The following is a 16,817-nucleotide window of genomic DNA, read 5'->3' on the forward strand; positions in this document are numbered from 1 at the left end:
AAAAAGCCGTCCATTTAAAGACAAGGCTTTCCACGTACTTCTTCGAATATGCAATTCTCCCATCTGTTGAACCGTTGCCGATTGTACTCTAACAGTTCACCGATTGCCTTGGAACGTCTATGAATTATCAACATCTGGAGGTCCAGAATAAGTAACAGTGACATTGCTACCTGGAGATAATGCACCACTTCCTAACTGAATGGCATTTCTTCGTCCACGATTCCTCATCTCCATGCGGCGGTCCTCGCCAGAAGACGCACCATCCATTCCTCGACGAGATCCTGAAAATCTCGAGTAACGATTTGTCGATATTTGAGCATAAATTTCTTCCCTTGTAAATCCACGTAGATATGGGTTGTCAGGAAACAAAATTGCAGCGTCAGAGTCTTGATCTTCGTCCCTTACTCCTTCAACGGCCCCAGCTCCCTCTCGACTGTGGTGCAATCTGGAATCATTCGGCCGCTCTTGCTGAGATGATGACATCGATTGTCGCTGTCGTTGGATCAGAAGCCGGAACTCACTTTCTAAAGCGTCCACTGCTCGAATAGCCGTCAACGATTGTGCGAAGATTTGTGCCCCACCCGAATTCTCAACTAATGCAACCGCAAGTCCTGAAATTTCTATATTGGCGGGTAAACGGGCATTGCCCGATTGGATCCAACGTCTCACCGTTTCGCGTTGAATTCCACCTGCTTTGAACAGCCCAGAGTAGAGCCTCACCAAAAAACCCGCGGTTGTTTGATGGGCAGTGTCGGTAAGACGGTCGACGGTAGCTAGCTCTATGATAGCTCGATTGACGAGAGCTTGATCGGCGGCAGCTTGATCGGTAAAAGGAGCAGCAGTTTGATCAGAGGCTATTGATTGATTATCCAGTGTGAAAGAGATCTCATTTATGCTGATATCAGCATAATCCGAAGGGTGCCACCCCCTGAGAAATTCATTCTCTGCTTCAGCAATTGTCAACATCTGAAGAGAGAGACTCGTAGTGGAGGGTGCCATTGATTGATTGACTGTAAATCTGACCGGCCTCTGCATGGCGGCAGCTTGATGGACGGGAATCTGACTGGCTATAGCTAGCACAGTGGCAAATTCATTGACGAGAGCTTGGTTGATTTGATCAACAGTCAAAGCTTGACGAGAGTTGGAGATAACTTGCTCCGAGGCAGTTGGGCTGGCGACATCTTCATCGGGAACAATTGGCACTTGAACAAATGCATAGGTGCGAGGTCGGTTTGGGACAGCTTGATTAGTATCATCTTGACGGGCAGAATCTGGAATAGGGACAAAGGAATAGTTGCCGGGATTTCGGTATGTGGAAACACCTTGATTGGGAGCACCTTGAATAGGAAAATATCCATCACTGGGAGATAGGTTTGGGGCAGCCTCATCGAGGCCATCTTGTCTGGGAACAGTTGGACGAGTAGACCCGTCCACAGGTGGTCCTTGATTTTCATTGCTCAAATGAACACTTTTTCGATCATGTTGAGAACTTGAACAATCTAGCTTATTGTTGATGCATCGCTTGGCTCTATCGCAGAGCGACGAATCGTGAATAGGTTGACCCATGATCACCGCAGTAAACCAGGCGGGAAGTAAAGAGCGTCTTTGCGAAGTGCGAATCGGATGTTTTGGAAGAGGATGGCAGTGCTAATATTAATGTCAACGGCGGTAGGATGACCTAGAAATAATAGCTAGAATAGTCTTCCTGGTTAATAATTGGATATCAGATAAGATGAATGATTATTGTATACGGCAAAGGTATGAATGTTATCGTATGCGGCAAAAGTTATGCTATGCTGAGACGAGACGAGAAATAATTTGCTGAATGGTGATATAATTGACATACTCAAAATGCGACTGTCGTGTCGAAGTTTGTTGTAGACAGTTAGCTGCTGCCACGAAGAAATAAACATCCAAAGACAAAAGAACCTATTCACTCTTGATAGAAACTGGCAAGAGCGAGCCATTTTTCCAATACTAGATAGTATCACTACGATTTTTACCTTAACTCTCTTGCGGGTATAGTCATATGAGATATTTCAGTAGGTTGTGAACATGTATTTGGAGTCTGCGGGTTGTTTGACATTGTGATATATAAGTGTCTAAATAAATATACCAAAGATTTAACTTCATCAATCTAAAATGACCTCGGCTGCAGATTTAAGACTATAAACCTAAGGACTACGATCTGAAGATCTATGTATACATAATCTTCCACCTACAATCTACACGACCGCCATCACAGCTTATGACCATATCTTGAACTCCAACATGCTCATTGATTGGATGTATAAAAGGGGCACATTCGATACTCAATTTCACAGATTCACAAAGCAACGAAATACTCTTGCATAAAAAACTACTGTATAATGTAAATGGTTATGATAATCTATGTACTAACTAAGAAGCCAGAAAGTATATACAACAACCGAATTCAACCCAATCCCCCAGCAACATAATGATGCTTCAAACAAAAAAAGCCGAGAACCGATTCTCTAAACACATGCGAGGATCTAATTCTAAATGAGCGACATGAAGTAAACTAGCTAACGGGTATGATTTCATAGCCCTTTCGTCGTCCCCCCTTTCCTCTTATCGCCCCCACCTCCCACTCCCTGCTGCCTACCCCACTTCCATTTCTGTCGAACCCTGAATCTAAGACCCCCACCAACAAGCATCTGCTTTGGGCTTCCCTTTCCCCTCCCAATTGCCTCTTTGGCACTCATCACACTCTTACTTAGGTATGCCCCGCCAGGTCTACCATTTGTGTATTTCCCAATCTCCACACCGACCAATCGCTCCTCGTCGTAAACAATCGTTGAATTGACTGCCTCCACATCTCGGTAATACAATTCCGTATCAATCGCATCATTATTAATGTCCAATCCACCAAATTCAAAAGTCTGACTCGTGCTACCATATCCGGAACTGCCGGCTGAAGTGCCCAAGTAATGAGCTGATCCACTTTGGATAGTTGAGAGCCGGGTTCCCGAGAACCCGGAAATGAGAGAAGCAGAGGAGGGTAGATAAGCAAACGGTTGAAGTCCGGATGGGAAGACTGAGGCTCCGGATATGAGGAGGTCGAGACCACGCGTTATGACGGCGTCAAGGGTGAAGTTTGTGGAAGAAAGGACTAGATAGGTTGTATTCACCCAGACGGGGTACGTATATTCGGACTTATATTTTGTGGAACTTCCTATTATGGAGGCATCGACGCCATGGGTTGTTGCGTTGTTTATTTGAATGGCGCCGAAAGCGGTGTATTGACCATAGTTCAGAGCGCTTAATTCCTGAGTCCATGTTGAAGTCGAGGTACCATTTTCCGTAACGACGGTAGATGAAATAGATAGCGAACGCTGAACGTTGGTTGTATAAGTGAGTGTTTCGTTTGCGCCAGTTGCATTTTGAGTGAGGAGTTGTGAAGTAGTGATGATAGGAGCTGGAAGCGAGAGTGTGGGTGCAGTACCGGTAGTGACAGAGTCATTGGAGTCAAGCCATATAAAGATTTTGCCTGTGACGAGCCAGTAACTACCTACTGTATCAATCAGGGTACCACTTCCCTCACCATCGTCTATAACCCCTGCAACTCGGATCTCAAAGGTATGTTCAGATCCGTCACAGAGGACAGGAAGCCAAGGTGTGATGTCGATCTCGTGTTCACGTAGATCGAAAGCATCAAGTCCTACAATTGGTCTCCAAAGTCCTGGTACGATACCACCAGTAAAGACCACTGGAAATGGCCATTGTACACCGGCCAATTGACCATCGATCAAAACCTGGACTTCACGAAATGGTGAATATCCATAAAGTGTCCCATCGTAATCCTCAAATGTTGCGACGTCTGACTGGAGCACGTTGCCCCACCAAAATTCCTCAGTTGATTGACCACATGCCGAGATAGAGAAGACGGCACGATTGGCGTTCTGTGGGAAGCTAATGGTGTTTGTGGCGTTATCGCCCGGTAATGTGAAAACACTCACAGCATCTTCTGCACCGTGCCTTGCGGAGATTGGAAGAATCAGATCAGCCGGCTCAACAGTTTCTTGGCTTGTGAAAAATGTAGCTGTAAGCGTGGTATAGTAATAGCCAGTGTAGGTGCTATCAATCAGATTTCCAAGATCGAAAATGAGTGTTTGGGGGGAGTTCCAAAAATAAAGATACTCCGTCATATCCTTAAGATATTCCCATCTAATTCCAGCCGTAGTTGGTTCTGCGGTAGATGTTCTCCAAACTTCAGAGTCTCCAAAATACATTATTGCAAGACGATCGAATTGACGACCGCTTGAAGTGACTGTAAAATTCATAACAACTCTATTGAACGTGCAGTTAGGTGGCGTATAATTGCCTGTAAGATCATTAGCTGATTGGCAATTGCAAGATTTTATATTTCAATTCATACCAACAAATGGGATGCCATAGCTGTAGCCAAAGGTATGTTCCATCAGAACAACCTTGCAGCTTGTAGCAACATTCGTTGACGCGATTATCGACGTCTCCTCAACTCCATCATATGATGCTGTCTCATCAGACACACCAGGTGGGATGAGAACTGGTTGATAAACCTGAAATACTTCAAGTACTGCGGAAGTGGGAGTAGCAGAGGGTGCTGGTGCAGCAGAATATCTGACCAAGTTAGATTTTGGTGGAATATCCACCACATCCTCTAAAAAGCACGATCGTAACAGCCATATCATTGACAGAACGCAGCTGATTAAAATAAGAAGGAATATTTTGATATTTTTGATTGTTTTTCGATTTTTGTTGTCGGGCTCACAATTGGTGTCAATCGGTCGAAGATGATCACCAAAATAAGTGTCTCCCTTTGAGTCAAACAGATTTTCTGTTCCTGCTGACATTGTAACTTCTGAAGTTGGAAACGATCCACCGGGGAACAAGGGTGGATTAGACAAGGTAAGGATAAGGGTGCAGTAAATCGATAATCAATTGAGCCACTGTGGCACCGTCAATTGTGGCACTTCTCAACTGTGCTGGGAATCCCAATATCTCTTTCGCGCTGCTGTTGCGAGTTCAACACCTTGGAATCGATTTTGAAAGTAATTGAAGACACCGAATTCTTCGCGAGTCATCACATATGTGGTGGGTTCTTCTTGTAACTTCCTCCAGATATTGTTGATTGCGACTTCTAAGACACCGATGACGATTGGATCTCTAATTTCTTCCTCACTGTCTCGAGCAATTTCCAAAGCTTGAGATACTGAAAGAGTGCCGACAGAAGCTTGTCTATACGCCTCTTGGCTGGTTAAATGGCCGTTCATAATTGCATGGAGCGATAAGGAGGGGTCGAAATGATCCGGGTTATCGAGGTGCGTCTTAGCAAACGACGAAAGAGGAAGGTGAGAATCTTGAATGAAAGGCATGGTGGCGGAGTAATATGTAGTAAACGGAATGGTTTTATCGAGTTGCATTAGCTGTCATATGATAAGTACTCGAGTACTTTGTATGATCTCGATGTGATTCGGGCTTTTGCCTGATTGCGGAAGCACTGCAGCTCAGCTTGACCGACCAATAACTCTTCTGGGAAGGTAATCGTAGATGAAGGGATGGATTCGACGCTTTTGTATATCTGCTTGGGTTTTGCGTGGTGATCTTAAAGGAGTGGATTCGATATGATTTCGATATGTAATGGTAAGAGAAATTCTATTGGAAAGAGTGAAGCAAAAGCAGAGAGACTGGCTTGAAGAGGTTGTGTCCTATATAGTAAGATTCAAAAAGTATAAGTTCATGACTTGCGCCTGATAGGTCTCCAAAATCTTATTACAGACATTGAACCCTGGTATCGTGGAAAGTATAAGATCCAATTAAATTGGAACATTTCCGCGCTCTGTCACAGGAAGAAAATGCTTGTAAGTGCTTGCGGAGTCAAATATCAAAGCTCCTGGGCCCTGGGGACAACAGGGAATCAGAACATCATCATTTTTCAGACCAAATTTAACTAATAGGTCGATTCGTCGAGTCAGTAAATATGGAGTTTCAACCCAAAGTTAAACAGTTGAACGTCTTATGCAAAATTGCGATATTTGCTTGAATCGAATTCATCTCGTTTCTCCCGTGTACCGACGGTAAAAGTAAACTCTGACACCAAGGTTTTTGCATACATCTGTCTCTTAGCATTCCCATACTTTTACCCGACTACTGTGACCTGCTGACTGGTCCATCGATTTTGAACCTACGACTTTTGTCCACCACCATTATAGCACCAAGGTCTCTGTCGTATGTAAGGTTTGACTAGATGATAGGGTTTAGATGCAGCAGAGCTGCAAAAAGACCCTAATTTAGCAATCTAGACCAGGAATGCAAGACCGGAGCACAACGCCTAAATCCGACTGCACAATCTACTAGTAATCAGATCTCGATCCTTCCTCAACGTACACACGTACTTGGTTGGCCGACTGGAATCCTTACATAAATCCAACACTGATTGAGATATCTCAATATAAAATTTGATATGACATTGACTCATCGGAGACTTTATCCCGGCGGCCAGACATTCATGCTAAACGAGCCTCCGAAGTGTTCTAGTGGCAAAAGAAGCAACGACATGGAATTCCCTAGGCTAAGACGGAGTGCAGAACTCTATAACCGAAAAGAACGACAGATATTAGAAATTTGGAAACCACTTCGAAAATTAGAGCTGTATAATTTTAGCATGATTAATAGCTTCCTCAGAAGCACGGAGCAACTGCCACTTCAGCCATAGTCTGCTGCTAAGCGAATGGGGAACAAATAAAGTATAATCGTCTCCCCTGCGATTTCAGATCATCTCGCGCTTCGCTCTTCGCACATCAACCTCTTCATGGCTCTCTTCACCATATTTGAATTAAAAGAGAGTTTCCATCCATGAATCAATCCATGACCGATCAATGAACAGATATTCAAAGCTATAACATAACTCGTAAGTTGTTTTAAGATTAGGGGGCTGAGGGGGCGAGGGGGGTTCACAGATACACCGTTGGGACGTATTGTGCACATCCAGTACCGTTCAACATCTGATTTCGATACTGGGTCAACTTGGGTCACGAGGAATGGCGCCACCGACTTGGGAAAACATCTGCTCAACCATAAGCAATCCCAGAATCAGTAACAGTCAAGGCATAAAGTCAATGTCTCGTGCTGACTCAGGTATTTATTGGCTGAAGGTTAAACTTCGCTACACGATTAACTTTTCCAACAACTACAGAATTTTTCCAATTACTAGATAAATATTCTATTGAGTTTTCACGTCTGGATTTCAAAGGAAAGTATCGTTCTCGCCACATCACCAAAATGTTGGAGCAAACTCAAATCTCATCCCCCCTCACCCCCATCCAAAATATTAAAAAAAATTATGCCTCGGATCCGACGATAGCTTCGGACTACGAGTCAACTCTTGGAATTTACATTCCACAAGTTACAACAATGCATTTGGTATCTGAACGATCGTTTGTATCAAGATCCAAATGATGATCTCCGTCTTCTCGGCTCATCCATTCGCAATTCTTTCCCGTATTCTTTCCATCTCCGTGCTGCATTGAGAAGTCGTCCCGGATTTCTAGAACTCTAATCAAACAACAATTTCCTCATTTCTATCCCGGGTCAAAAGAACAGGACAGACCTTGCCATATTTCCGCTATATCCGCAGCTGCCGCTCACTCAAAAGAGTGCAGTGACATGCATTTTCCTTGCCCAGAATTTTTATCATCTTGGCTCTCTTGGCCGTCCCCTCCTTCACTATCCCCTTCACATGTTCAAGGATACTATGGCCCTTCCCTTCCCTTCATGTTTTCAAGGGTAATATGGTCGATCTATCGACTTGTAGTTCGTGAAGCATCTGTAAATCAAAATTCAAAATTTCGCCCTTGACACACTAGCCACAAAATTCGGAGATTTCGAGGAATCTCGGATTTGTAGCCACAACGACAGGCAGCCAAATCCAGACTTTCTAATTGATCGACTCATTGATTGGTGGAATACTTCCGCGCTGCAGAGGAGCTCAGGAGTCAGGGAGCATCATCCAAAGGATGGCCCCCTCCCGCGCCCCGCACTTTTGGGAGGTCAGCGACCCTCCCTTACTTCTTTTTGACATATCTCCGTCCCTTGAGTGCTTCATGTATTTAATCTCCATATTATTTTAAACCCGGCACTTGTTATATCCGTTGGTCTGATAAGAGAGAAGCCGTTTGATGCACGCACGTCGCACTCCTGGTAATTACTACGCCATATTTTACTGGGACCTGGGAAGAACCCTTTTATTCAGTAGCGAACTTGGTGCCTGTTTGATTACTTCCAACAATCAGCCTCATGTTCACAGCTGTCAACTAGTGAATCCTAATTCAACATGCAATGCAAAACATACGGTACAGATTCCAACGCAATCTTTTAAACTTCTCGGGACAAGGTTCCGATCCTAGTCTCAGAATGTCCAAAACTTCTTCGCGTAGAGTCGTGGTTGTCTATAACCGAGCGGTGCGACAAGTGCAAAGTTTAACTTTGTGCCCCTGACTCGCCGTCAGCACGTGCTCAGCTCATGATTAGTGGTTGTACGCAAATAATACTGCCGAGTTGCCTTGCTGACAGTCCCGGCAATACTCAGCACTAAATGAAGAGTTTCCAAATCCTGAAAGAGATAGATCTCCACTAGATTGGTTCATATAAAATATGATACGCGTACGGAGTACGGCAATGACTTTATGGTAGCTCATTTGTCATCCGCTTATTTCCCAAGCCCTATCTCGAGCCCACCTTTTGTTGGCCGACTCTCTCAAATTTACTATGTCATCTGAAGTTCAAATAAAAGTATGTAGGTTGGACTTCGGTTTGGGGGGCGGGTTCTCTTCGGACAGCTCGAAAGAAAGACAAAATGATTACATGAAATCATCGTGGCCAGCAAGTACGCGCGCGTTGGAGGATTCACCCCACCAGTCCATGTATGAGTGATGGATTTAAAAGCAAAAATCTTACTTTTTCGACCACATCAATTTATTAAACTTTGTTATAAATTCTGTTATCCAATTGCAGGATTAACTCCCCGAGTATAGGTATATGCTTGCCAAACATTTTGTCATGATTACTGATCTCCGCGACGGGAGATCAGTGGAGCCTCATATTGTACAAAAAAGATACAAAACATTGATGAAGCCGACGAAATCGCTTAAATCGGCTGTGACGGAGTTGAGATTCAAGTCATTTCTGGAAATTTCGATGTATTTGCCTTGAAACAAACTCTACTTACAAGTAGTCCACATAAGACCGAGATTTGCGGCCTCATTCCACTATTTGAGCGTATCCTCTACACATGTTCGTGTCGTCGATGTCATACACCTGAACTTGAAAGAGCACGCCTTGACACGTCACACATGTATATTTGGGGGACCGCCATCAAAAGGTGCCAGAGGTGGTTTTTTCTAGGGGTGTCAAAAAGCTTATTTGATCTTCCTACTTCAAATTTGATGAACAGACATTAATTGCTAGTGTGAACCTTACGTCCCAAAAAGGGCAAAGCGTAGGCGAGCCACAGGATTCCAGCCGCCTTGCCACGCGCCAACAATTTTATGCTTTGCTTTAGTCAAGCTGCACTAATGGTATCTTCCTACACTAGATCTCAACTCAGCCGCTCAGGCTTGAGAAGAAGCGCTTAGTGTCACCTAAGGAGTTGACACTAGGCACCTATTCACGTTGCTGCCAAAGGGCCCTAGATTTGCCGAGTAGACTTGGTAGAGACAAAGTATGATCTGCTCATGAATCGCATCAAATAGGATTCAATGACTCTTTGACCTTTTTTTTTACGTGTGTAGGATCTTTTAAGTTCATGTTGTCGTGATTGCGTTGATTGGTTTTTCATGTCACCCTTTATACTCTGTGGATGACACACATCATCAGGCAGTAAAATGACATGTTTCAGAACCCATTCTCCTGGATTGAAGTTTCCTTCTGGGACTGCGGAAGGTTTAAACATCGAGCTAGTGGCTCCGATCATGTGCAAGACACGTGAGTCTGATATTTCTTCTTCAACATTTTCCACTTTATGGATAGGATAAGACATTTCCCAATGGAAACTTTGTTCTGCAGAGACACTTCAACATGATTTGTCTGCTTTACGAAGCAACCAAACTCCTCTCAAACTTTACTACTATCTGACTTTTCCCACGAATCTCACCGTTTTTTTCTTTTCAGACAATTTATACCGGGGGGCAGCGAAAAGAACATGAAGATTGAGGAATAAGGACAAACTTGTCGATAGAAAGTTCCTTGGCTTCTATTTACGAGTAACAAAAGTATCAATTCAAAGTTCGTTTCGAATATCTTGTTTCGCCTGAACTTGCAAACTTTGTACCATTTCTTAGGGCATGACGATTAATGACGTACTAGGTATGTCCGCAAGACAATCTCAAATTTTTACGCTCAAACTTTGAGGCTTTTTCATATGTATTGCTGTCATACATTTTTGACCGCTACTGGCCATGTCTATTCCAAACACCCTTCATGTCTATATTGCTGTCCCCAAAATGCGGGTGCAATTGATAAGACATATGATGTTCTCGATAAAAAATTATGTAGTGTCCACTATTTTCAGTTCGGTAGGCGATCTTTTGTAGACAGTACACTAAAGTGTTAATCATGACGTTAACACCTTCCACACAACTTGGGGTTGGCAGTGGTGACATTTTTAGCAATTTCCAGCTCGTGCATTCTGTGTCCCTTGTCTTCTTGTCTTGCGAATCATCTACATTGCAAGTTCTGCATGTCATTGGGTTCGTACGCATTTGTGCATCTCGAAAGTTATAGTCTCCACTTGTATACTATCTATAATGTTTAATTCTACCCTACATACATTTGCAGTCCTACTGCTTCTGCTACCTACAGTTCTTGCAGCATCAAAAGCATATGTAGAACTGGTCAATGGAACACCATACGACTGGCACTTGATATCTAATGAAACACATCACATGAGATGGTTTCCCAATACCACGATTCCATCTGGTATTCAAGCTACGTCCTATTCCTTATGCGCAGTCCCAATTCTAACAAAACAACACAGGCACCAGCGCCGAATCCTGTATCTCATGGATTCTATATCTACGGGACGCAAAGGCTGAAGCAACATATCGTATCGATAATCCTTCATCCCCTGAATCTTTCACCGTCCGAGCCCGTCGGAATCCAACCAAAATCGAGGTTGTCTATCATGAAAACCTCTCCTCTCTCAACAATCCCAAAAATTCAATCATCGACCTGGTTTACAGCAAAAATCATCCGCATCCATTCATTCTCGCAGGAAACGGTATCTCAACCCCCTATGTCAGCTCTAACCCTCCAATCCCCTGGATGCAAAGTACGATTTCCACTCTCTCCTCAAGACCTCTCCGTCAAATCAGTATGCCCATGGCTCACAATGCGGGCGCTAATATCGTAAGCGATTCACTAAAAGGACCAGGCACATTACACAACACACAAACACAATTCAATTCCGTATTTATGCAACTAATTTTCGGAGCCCGCTGGTTAGATATACGACCTGTGTTTTATGAAGGGAAATGGATGACTTACCATAGTACATTTGCCTCAGGGAAGATGTGGGGTGCCACGGGTCAAAGTATCGAGAGTGTAATTGAAGATGTGAATAGATTTACAAAAGCACACCCCGGAGAACTCATCGTGCTTGATATATCACATGATGCAAGCAATGCGTGGAAATGGAGGAAATGGAGGAAATTTGATGCGATTGATTGGATGAAGCTTTTTGAGTTATTGAGTGGTATTCGTAATGCGTGGCAGGAACCACGGAGATTGGGTTGGGATTTGTCGCTTTTACCTTTTGACACTTTTGTGACGAAGGGGGGTAATAGTACGGTTCTGGTGAGGATTCCTTGCGATGCACAGATACCGGTTTCGATGTTGCCTGGGAGGGGAAAAAGAGATACAAATACCACCCTGGCAGCATCTTCAGCTGGCTGCGATTCTGTCAGTTTTGATGATTATCTTGCACCCTTGAACACCACAGGTTCGCTCGAATCACAAGAGTTGTCTTCTTCCCCTATTGATAAGCGGAAAATATCTAAAATTCCTGGTGGCATTCGTAAGTATTGCTTGTCCTTTGATATTGCAGTTCCTAGCTTTAAAGTCGATTTGAATATTACAATCCATAAAGTCTTCCCTTCTGCATCCAGTCTCAGATCCTTAGCTCCTTGTACATTGCAGCGTTTATATCGTAATCTCACTTCATCTTCACGTCTTTACTCCCTTAAACATATCATTTCTATCAATATCCCCCTATAAAATCCCGACCGCCTTAAACTAACCACTCAATCCAGTGCCTGACCCTCTCTCCCGCCGCACCGACTACAAAATGACCTTCACTCCCCTCCCCGCGACCCGCCTCCCCGTAACCGGGCACAACTCCGCCACTGACTCTCCTTCCCATCTAGCCTCCTCCCAACTCCACCTCCTCTCCCTACACAAATCCTCTCCCGCCATTACCCCACAAACCCCGCACAAATGCATAAATCATCCTGGATTCTCTTTCAACCGTCTACGTTCCAGGCTGATGTCGGTAATTGGTGGAGTTCTATACTTGGGTACGCGATATTGGCGCAGCGGAGCTTGTTTAGGAATTTTGGAGGACTTGTACAGGGAAGAGGGAAATCAGGAAAGCCGAATTTGATTGAGGTGGATTATATCAGGACTCCGGATGTGGCGGCGTTGGCTATGGCGGTCAATGTTTGGGAGGAGTAAAAGAGGGCATTGGGAGGGAAGAGAAAGGAGATGTCATTTCGACGACTCTATGAGAATGCGGGAGAGCTAGATGGAGGCTAGGGTAAGGAGGAGGCCGATACTGTGTATCACATAAAAGCACATTTTCTTTTAATGTTTATTCTGTAATATCTAATTGTTTAGTAAATCGACCTATGTTTTGCATCACAACTTCGCATGACTAGAGTAGAAACAAAAGGTGGTTGATAGATGCAGACGCTACGGCCAGATGCATTTACAAACATGACTCCAATCCTCAATGATCTGACTCGGAGACCTGCTAGTGTGGTTGGTGTAACGTACTTGTGAGAATTAAGTCGCGCAATTCTACATCACTAGTCTTCCGGAGAATGATTGTAGCATATAGGGCTTGCCTGCAGCTTTTGTGTTTTTGTTTCCTCTTTTGTGAGTAGTGCCATACCATCACCACCCGAAAGGATGATTTTCTTTTTCAATGCAGAATGAAACATTCTACAGATGGGTTTTAAATAACCTATGACGAGTGAGTGAATGCGGGCTTGAAAGAGCTCATGGGTCTGCAGTAGCATTGTGATTGTTTCAGGATCATGGCAGGTAGAAAAGAGAATTGGGTATCTTATTGGCTAGGAGGTATTTGCCAGGACAAATGTAAATAGCAAGGTCATATAAGAATGAAATATACCCATCAGGCATCGAGGAATGGTTGGAATGTAAGTGTGCTACTATATATACATTGGCAGTATTGATATCAGTTGAAAAGATATACAGTACTTAGTGATTACCATGGCAGTAGTCCCCGGGTAGCTAGCGGAACGTCATATCAATTGCTTCTTTTGCATTTTTGTGATAATTTTCGATATTATAACTGAGAAATATTAGATGAGGCGTTATCACTAGGGAATGGCATGTTGCGCGCTTGAGCGTTTGGGAGTACCGAGTGGGTGGAAATTCTGAAGTCAAACTACACTTTGCCACTCGTCCCAAGCCCACGAACATCGACTCGAGACGAACAACCAGCCATCATCTCGAATCCATTTCAATCTCCCAAATATTCATCACACAAGAACCATTTTCACGAACCAAATCCGTTCCAAAAGACAAATTGATGGTGATCATGATCAATGGAGGTATTTCATTCCCAAATGCTGCAGGTGTGAAAGTACTATGCTCTATATGTAGATTCTGAGCCTAGCCATCGATCGTCGCGACAGCAAAACACCATATCCCATTCCCCCCAAGAAGCAAAATCGTTAACATATTCGTTTATGATCTTGGCTTCTCCTTCTTCTCCTTCCACAAAGCAGACAATCCGACACCAGAGACCTTGACGACCTTGAAACGAACACCAGGAATATCTCCCTTGGCCTTTCCCTTACGACCGAAACCAGCGAGGAGAACCTCGTCGTTCTCATCGACAAAGTTAAGACAACCATCGTTAGGAACTGTAAAAAAAAAAATGTTAGTATCTCTTCTTCATTTTCATTTCTGCAATTCCTCCAACTGCCTTGAATCATCCGTCTCTCGACCGCAGATCTTCAATTTATCCTCCACTACGTCGCAGGAATCCCATGATATAAAATAATCCACATACCGAAAGCAGTGACCTTCTTTCCGTTCTTGATCAACTGGACTCTGACACACTTTCGGATAGCGGAGTTAGGTTGTTTGGCCTCGACTCCGACCTTCTCGAGAACGATACCCTTGGCGTGGGAGGAACCTCCGAATGGCGAGGACTTGAAAGCGGTACCCAAAGCACGCTTCTTGTAGGACAAATCAGACCATCTTTGCTCGCGACGATGGTTTTGAAGTTTGCGAGCGGCGTTGAGACCTCTTGGCTTTCCTTTACCCATGATTGCTATTGAGAAATTTCGAATTAGCTGCTGATTGAAATTTATTGAGAGTATAAATCGTAGAGAAATTGGGTATGTACCGAATTAAGGCGATAACGGGAATTGATGGGTTATGGTTAGTTGTCGATATGTCGTTGCGAAAGCTGGAGAGAAGAATTTCAAAATCACAATGAGTGCGTGAAGCTAAAATGCGCTAAGCGAACAAATGAATTTCTGGGCAGAATAAATTGTGGCCTGAAAGTAGTCAGAATTGATTTTATTTTAAGGCATCCGCATTGATGCAAATTGTCGGCGATAACAATCACTGATAAGAAGTTCGATGTCTCATAGCTCCCGGCTTCTCCAAATTACTTCCATACAAATATACAATCTTTTCGTTCCAAGGCCCATCATGGATCAATCACCAAAATCAAAACGACCAGTTCGTGATCCACCTCCAGTACTCTTTACTACACCTTCTCAAAATGCCTCTCACGTATCATTAGAAGGTGCTCTAGCACCTGCACAATCCAATCAATCATCAACCTTATATCCCACCACTTCTAGAAATTCTCTTGTCCGTCAAAGATCCCAAAGGTTACCATTGCGAACTAATCTCGATGGACCCACCGATACAGCTCCCATAGCTTCCCTTCCTCGCGCAGGGAAAGCTCCTTCCGAAGGACAAAAACAAGCTGCGAGAACCGATGCATTATGGGCTGAAATGCAGAGTACATTAGAAGAAGTTGAGCTTAGTGCTGTGAATGCGACACATGTATTTGGACCTGAACATAGTAGAGCTCTAGAAGAATTACGGAAAACACAAATAGCTTTGGCGCAAGCGTGGGCTAGGAGTGAAGCGGATGATGTGGTTGATGAGGGACGTAAGGGTGATATTGGGGGTGGGACATTGGGAAGTGAGGGGAAGAGTGCTCTAGATGGACCGGGAATGACGGCGACATCTGGAACGGATGGAGGAAGGAGTACTACCACAAGTGGGGTTCATAGTGGAGGCGGAGAGAAGATGGGTAGTAAATTGGAAGAGGACACAAAGGCAGATATTGTATTGGCAAGGAAGAGAAGGGAGGCCAACGATAGGTATTTCCAAAGGGTCAATGAAGGAGTTCTTGATGTGGTAGCAAAGTTGGAGGAAGTTGCTTCTGCAATGAGATCTGTGGAACAAGAGAGTCGAGATATTTGGGGTGACAATGAAACTATGGATACTGCCAGTATTCAAAGTTCAGTGCCTTGAACCATGACGTAAGAGCTCTAATCTCGACTTTGAAGGGTCGAGGAACGGTCTTTACATCCATCTTAGCACTTGTCTTGGTTGTATACTATATATGAGCATTCGAATGGGTATTAGCGAAGGTGTTTTGGTTATTGAAAATTGGAGACTGGAGACTGGCGCAAAGGAATAGCTTCTGCAAGGAATGCGTGGATGCGCAGGAGGGTAAAATAATCTGGTATAATGTTCGATTATGCGTATAATGTATTATCATTTTGGCTCAAATGCCACCTCTCACAACGTTTCAAGCACACCTTCTATGCCAAATGTCGTTGAGATCCAGACCTCGATTTGACATAAATTCATCCCCCCTCCAAACGCCATGCAAATCCCCTCTCCCAAAGATTTAGTTACCAACAAATAGAGAAACCTATTGTCATTCATTAGCAATTCTCCAATCTAGCCAAGTAGAGTACAACTCACAGCCATGACAACACAGCAGACACTTATATAAGGACTCAATCGCTCTCCTATCCTCGCACATTTCCAGAACAACCCAGTAAAAGTGCTAGTTTCCATCAGTATTCCAGTTTCCAGCTTTGTTCACAACAGATGCTATCATACCCTTCCTTATTCCGATCCATAATATTGGGAAACAATTGATGTGCGTATGCGCTCGTACATATGAGGAGAAGGAGCACTAGCAGCGCTGATTGGAAATTGAAGAGAGCTGACTAGACAGCTTGTTAGTACTTTTGCGCAAGAGGAATTCGCATACGCAGAGTCCTCAACTAAAATTTCTGGGCTTGACAAACCATTTTGTAGGGTAATAGTCGAAATCACAGGAAGACTTTTAGATGATTGGAGTGTTCCTCAACATATAAATCTGTAAATGCCATCTATCAAACACATTTCCATTCACATGCATACATTGGGGAATCGGTAACCGGACTATCTACACACCCGCTTTCCGGACAAATTATTAATCGTAGTATAGCTCGCGGAAGCTCTGCGACTCTACTTTAGATCAAAGA

General features: G+C 43.8%; 7 protein-coding genes across 7 annotated transcripts; 2 read left to right on the forward strand and 5 right to left on the reverse strand.

The window, feature by feature from the left end:
• Positions 1-117: 117 nt before the first annotated feature.
• On the reverse strand, positions 118-1,566 carry Bfra_011004 (uncharacterized protein; the record flags this gene model as incomplete). The annotated part of the gene is made up of 1 exon (XM_037341333.1): positions 118-1,566. One exon carries the CDS (start codon positions 1,564-1,566, stop codon positions 118-120), a length of 1,449 nt encoding a protein of 482 aa, XP_037188752.1.
• A 995-nt stretch (positions 1,567-2,561) lies between these two features.
• Bfra_011005 (putative peptide-n4-(n-acetyl-beta-glucosaminyl)asparagine amidase a protein) lies at positions 2,562-4,856 on the reverse strand (the record flags this gene model as incomplete). Its single annotated transcript, XM_037341334.1, has 2 exons — positions 2,562-4,345; positions 4,400-4,856. The coding sequence occupies 2 exons, from the start codon at positions 4,854-4,856 to the stop codon at positions 2,562-2,564; spliced, it is 2,241 nt and encodes a 746-aa protein (XP_037188753.1).
• A 123-nt stretch (positions 4,857-4,979) lies between these two features.
• Bfra_011006 (uncharacterized protein) lies at positions 4,980-5,378 on the reverse strand (the record flags this gene model as incomplete). Its single annotated transcript, XM_037341335.1, has 1 exon — positions 4,980-5,378. One exon carries the CDS (start codon positions 5,376-5,378, stop codon positions 4,980-4,982), a length of 399 nt encoding a protein of 132 aa, XP_037188754.1.
• A 5,427-nt stretch (positions 5,379-10,805) lies between these two features.
• Bfra_011007 (putative plc-like phosphodiesterase protein) lies at positions 10,806-12,658 on the forward strand (the record flags this gene model as incomplete). The annotated part of the gene is made up of 3 exons (XM_037341336.1): positions 10,806-10,977; positions 11,036-12,073; positions 12,309-12,658. 3 exons carry the CDS (start codon positions 10,806-10,808, stop codon positions 12,656-12,658), a joined length of 1,560 nt encoding a protein of 519 aa, XP_037188755.1.
• Positions 12,659-13,636: 978 nt separating this feature from the next.
• On the reverse strand, positions 13,637-14,684 carry Bfra_011008 (putative 40s ribosomal protein s23 protein). Its single transcript, XM_037341337.1, has 3 exons — positions 14,657-14,684; positions 14,318-14,581; positions 13,637-14,168 (listed from the first exon to the last, which is right to left on the reverse strand). Exons 2-3 carry the CDS (start codon positions 14,574-14,576, stop codon positions 13,990-13,992), a joined length of 438 nt encoding a protein of 145 aa, XP_037188756.1. The 5' UTR covers positions 14,577-14,581; positions 14,657-14,684; the 3' UTR covers positions 13,637-13,989.
• A 283-nt stretch (positions 14,685-14,967) lies between these two features.
• Positions 14,968-15,807, forward strand: Bfra_011009 (uncharacterized protein; the record flags this gene model as incomplete). Its single annotated transcript, XM_037341338.1, has 1 exon — positions 14,968-15,807. One exon carries the CDS (start codon positions 14,968-14,970, stop codon positions 15,805-15,807), a length of 840 nt encoding a protein of 279 aa, XP_037188757.1.
• A 435-nt stretch (positions 15,808-16,242) lies between these two features.
• On the reverse strand, positions 16,243-16,711 carry Bfra_011010 (uncharacterized protein; the record flags this gene model as incomplete). Its single annotated transcript, XM_037341339.1, has 4 exons — positions 16,243-16,351; positions 16,466-16,513; positions 16,562-16,633; positions 16,692-16,711. The coding sequence occupies 4 exons, from the start codon at positions 16,709-16,711 to the stop codon at positions 16,243-16,245; spliced, it is 249 nt and encodes an 82-aa protein (XP_037188758.1).
• Positions 16,712-16,817: the final 106 nt, after the last annotated feature.

Source organism: Botrytis fragariae (assembly GCF_013461495.1).
Source record: "Botrytis fragariae strain BVB16 chromosome Unknown tig00000223, whole genome shotgun sequence".
NCBI classification, from domain to species: Eukaryota; Fungi; Ascomycota; class Leotiomycetes; order Helotiales; family Sclerotiniaceae; genus Botrytis; species Botrytis fragariae.

Bases quoted from the DNA above. Each gene is read 5' to 3' on its own strand.
- Bfra_011008 (XM_037341337.1), bottom strand. From the start codon at position 14,576: ATGGGTAAAGGAAAGCCAAGAGGTCTCAACGCCGCTCGCAAACTTCAA. The intron at 14,169-14,317 runs GTATGTGGATTA...TTTTTTTTACAG, and splicing joins AAAGAAGGTCACTGCTTTCG to TTCCTAACGATGGTTGTCTT.